The sequence below is a fragment of the Austrofundulus limnaeus genome, unplaced genomic scaffold (genome assembly GCF_001266775.1).
Source record: "Austrofundulus limnaeus strain Quisiro unplaced genomic scaffold, Austrofundulus_limnaeus-1.0 Scaffold605, whole genome shotgun sequence".
Classification (NCBI taxonomy): Eukaryota; Metazoa; Chordata; class Actinopteri; order Cyprinodontiformes; family Rivulidae; genus Austrofundulus; species Austrofundulus limnaeus.
Genome location: NW_013953007.1, coordinates 156,581 through 160,147, shown reverse-complemented (window position 1 = coordinate 160,147; position 3,567 = coordinate 156,581). Strand labels below are relative to the sequence as shown.

Genomic DNA, 3,567 nt, shown 5'->3' with positions numbered 1-3,567 from the left:
ACTTTCAATTGTTCTGAATACGTTTTAAAAATTAGAACAAAGCACCTGAATCAAAATAGGATACTCGCTGTTTATGTGTTTATTAGAGAAAGCTGCATGTGTGTGTGTGCGCGCGCGCGTGTGCCGCGCATGCGTTCCACGCTCTGACACTTGGGTCGGCTTTAAGAAGCCACGGCAGCAGCCACGAGTCACTCCGCACCGTGTTCCCCTCTGAAGCACCAAGGGAGGACCGGCTCTGCACAGCCCCTCTGGCACTGGTTCTGCTGGGGCGCACAGAGGGGCAGTGCCATGCGCACTCCTGCAGACGCGCTGCTCCTGGGCGCACAGAACCACACTGGGGTCTGCAGTCTCCCGCACGAGCAGATGGGGACCCCTGGTAACAGCACCGTTTACCCAAACGGATCCGACCCGTTCGCCAGAAACGAGGAGATCGCCCAAATCGAGATTCTGGTGTTGAGTATCACGTTTGTGGTGGCCGTGGTGGGGAACGTCAGCGTCCTGTTGGCCATGTACAACACCAAGAAGAAGATGTCGCGGATGCACCTTTTCATCAGACACCTCAGCCTTGCGGACCTGGTTGTCGCTTTCTTCCAGGTGCTGCCGCAGCTCTGCTGGGAGATCACTTTCCGCTTCTACGGTCCGGACTTCCTCTGCAGGATCGTGAAGCACCTCCAGGTGATGGGGATGTTCGCCTCCACCTACATGATGGTGATGATGACCCTGGACCGCTACATCGCCATCTGCCACCCGCTGAAAACCCTGCAGCAGCCCACCAAGCGCTCCTACATCATGATCGTGTCCACGTGGATGGGCAGCCTGGTGCTCAGCACCCCGCAGTACTTCATCTTCTCCCTGAGCGAGATCAAGAACGGCTCGGACGTGTACGACTGCTGGGCGCACTTCATCGAGCCCTGGGGCGCACGGGCGTACATCACCTGGATCACCGTGGGCATCTTCCTCTTGCCCGTGGTCATCCTCGCGCTGTGCTACGGCTTCATCTGCCACAGCATTTGGAAAAACATCAAATACAAGAAGAGGAAAACGTCGGCCGGGGCTGCGAGCAAGAACGGGCTGATCGGGAAGAGCTCGGTGAGCAGCATCACAACCATCTCCAGAGCCAAGCTCCGGACCGTCAAGATGACTTTTGTCATTGTCCTGGCGTACATTGTTTGCTGGGCGCCGTTCTTCACCGTGCAGATGTGGTCTGTGTGGGACAAAAACTCCCAGTGGATTGGTGAGTTCTGCGCAAACAGCTCAGTCATTTTCTTTAGAAGAAAGAAATGCGTAATCATGACAGAAAAATCCAAATGCGCACAGCTTTTACGCACGAACTAAATGAGGAGGAATTAAATGAAAGAGATTGAATATTTTATGTTCCACAAGTGTTTTGTTGCAGTAAAAAGTAACTTGTTAATAATCTCCATAAAATATTTTGTTTTTATTTTATTTAAAATAACAGAGGACTGATTAATGTCAACTGTATAGTTGTATTATTATTACTTGGGGATTGTCCTGCAAGCAGATTACTTCACTAGAATAAAAAAATAAATGCTTTAATTAAAGCTTTAAACTATGTTTGCTCACTAAAATATGTTTCTGTGCATTTCCTCTGCCAAATTGTCAAGTTTTCGTTTAAGAAAGCAGACACTCAGATTTAATGTTCCATTAAGTTTGCTCCAAAAAAAGTGCTTCTGTGCATTTTCTACAATGTGCGTAGACAGATTTTATTTCCCACTTTTTCCCCACAAAGCCCAACACTTTAAGCAGCAGCTTTACCAGTTACAAAGGCACTTCTGCAATTTTTGCCCACACCAGATGTTTTGCAAATTAATCACTCCTCTCCCCTCCTTCCTCTGTGCCTCCCCTTCTCTGTTCCTCAGATTCTGAGAACACAGCAGTGACTCTGTCTGCACTCCTTGCCAGTCTCAACAGCTGCTGCAACCCTTGGATTTACATGATCTTCAGTGGCCACCTCCTGCAGGATTTTGTGCACTGCTTCTCCTGCTGTGGCAAGCTGAATGCCGAATACAAGAAGGAGGACTCAGACAGCAGCGTCCGCAGGACCACACTGCTGACCAGGATGACCAATCGGAGTCCTACGGACAGCACGGGTAACTGGCAAGAGCTGGAGAACTCTCCAAAAACCTCCACCCAGGCAGAGTAAACAGGGAGTCAGAGTACATCTTTTAACATGCCTAATAGGAAATAAAATGCCCCCAAAACAAACAAACTCTGATGACACAGACTTAAGAAAAGTGTCAGTTAGAAATCTGTCACAGAAAATAAAATGTAAATTCATTGTACAAATTTTTGACTGGATTCAATCAAGGTATCAAAAATAATAGGAAGGATTGTTCAAAGAAAGAGTTTGTCAGGCCTGCAGCATGTTCAGGGGCAGTTCAGGCACACCTCAGGAGTTTGCAGGAATCGATGGTGTTGTGGGCATCTGTGCTGTCTGAGTGTTGACATGACCGAAACACCAGACACCAACAAGGCAAAGACCTCATCTTTTGTGTTTGCTTTTCTAGTTTGAGGATTTTTCTTAGAACCACAATTCAGTTGTTAATGTCAAAAAAATAATAATTAAAAATCAAAGAACTTATTGGTGGTTATTAGAGTACTTTTTAAAAAGTATGATAATAAATACAAATAATAAACATTCTATTTTCAGGTAGTGCTTTACAATAACTACACCTTATTTAGCCTTACGTGATCATTAATACATATCTAGAAACATAGAAAACATTATTTTTTAATGATGATTCATACTTAATAAGCTATAAATTAACACATTAATTATTTAAAAGACAACGCTGGAATTGATTATAATTTTGATCCGAGTTCCACAAGTGAAAAGGAACATGTAGCCCTTCAGGGTTTTTTTTTCTACATTAATAAATACAAAAAAAAGTATAGTTTTTACTTTAGAAGAGTTCATAAAAACACTTAACTAACTACGAGCAACTGCTGTGGTTATTGCTGCACTGCAGGGTTAGTAGATAGTTCAAGTTAAGAATCAACAATCATTCAAACACAACATCAAGATGTAACGCAGAACAAAATTTGCAGTTTCTCTGTGTTCTCTAACCATTAATACATATCTAACACATGATGTGAAAGTATATTTATATGAGCATTTACACACATATACACAGTATATAGAAAATTTCACGAGTTATTAAACATGAATTAACAATGAGTATGCTGGTTTTGAAAGTAATTAGCCTTTATAGGCAAAACATTATTTAATGTCTTCGTTTATAGCAGGAGTGGGCAATCCTGGTCCTGGAGGGCTGCAGCCCTGCATGTTTTATTTTTTTCTCTGCTCCAACACACCTGATTTGAATGAATGGGTGATTATCAGGCTTCTGCAGTACGGAGGACCAAAACTGACATAATTAAAAATAAAAGCAGAAATATATAAATGGACCAATAAATAAATTCAATTAAAAAATATGCCAATTAAATTTAAAAAGGAGAGCTTTATCTCATGTTTTGTAATTTAATTTGACCTTCATATTTATTTTTCCAACTTAGTTCCAACTAATAATATATTTTTGCACATTG

General features: G+C 42.8%; 1 protein-coding gene across 1 annotated transcript; it reads left to right on the top strand.

Annotated features, from left to right (window-relative positions):
* Window positions 1-192: 192 nt before the first annotated feature.
* LOC106531197 (arg8-vasotocin receptor) lies at window positions 193-3,269 on the top strand. Its single transcript, XM_014026978.1, has 2 exons — window positions 193-1,234; window positions 1,881-3,269. The coding sequence occupies exons 1-2, from the start codon at window positions 289-291 to the stop codon at window positions 2,162-2,164; spliced, it is 1,230 nt and encodes a 409-aa protein (XP_013882432.1). The 5' UTR covers window positions 193-288; the 3' UTR covers window positions 2,165-3,269.
* The last annotated feature ends 298 nt before the right edge of the window (window positions 3,270-3,567 follow it).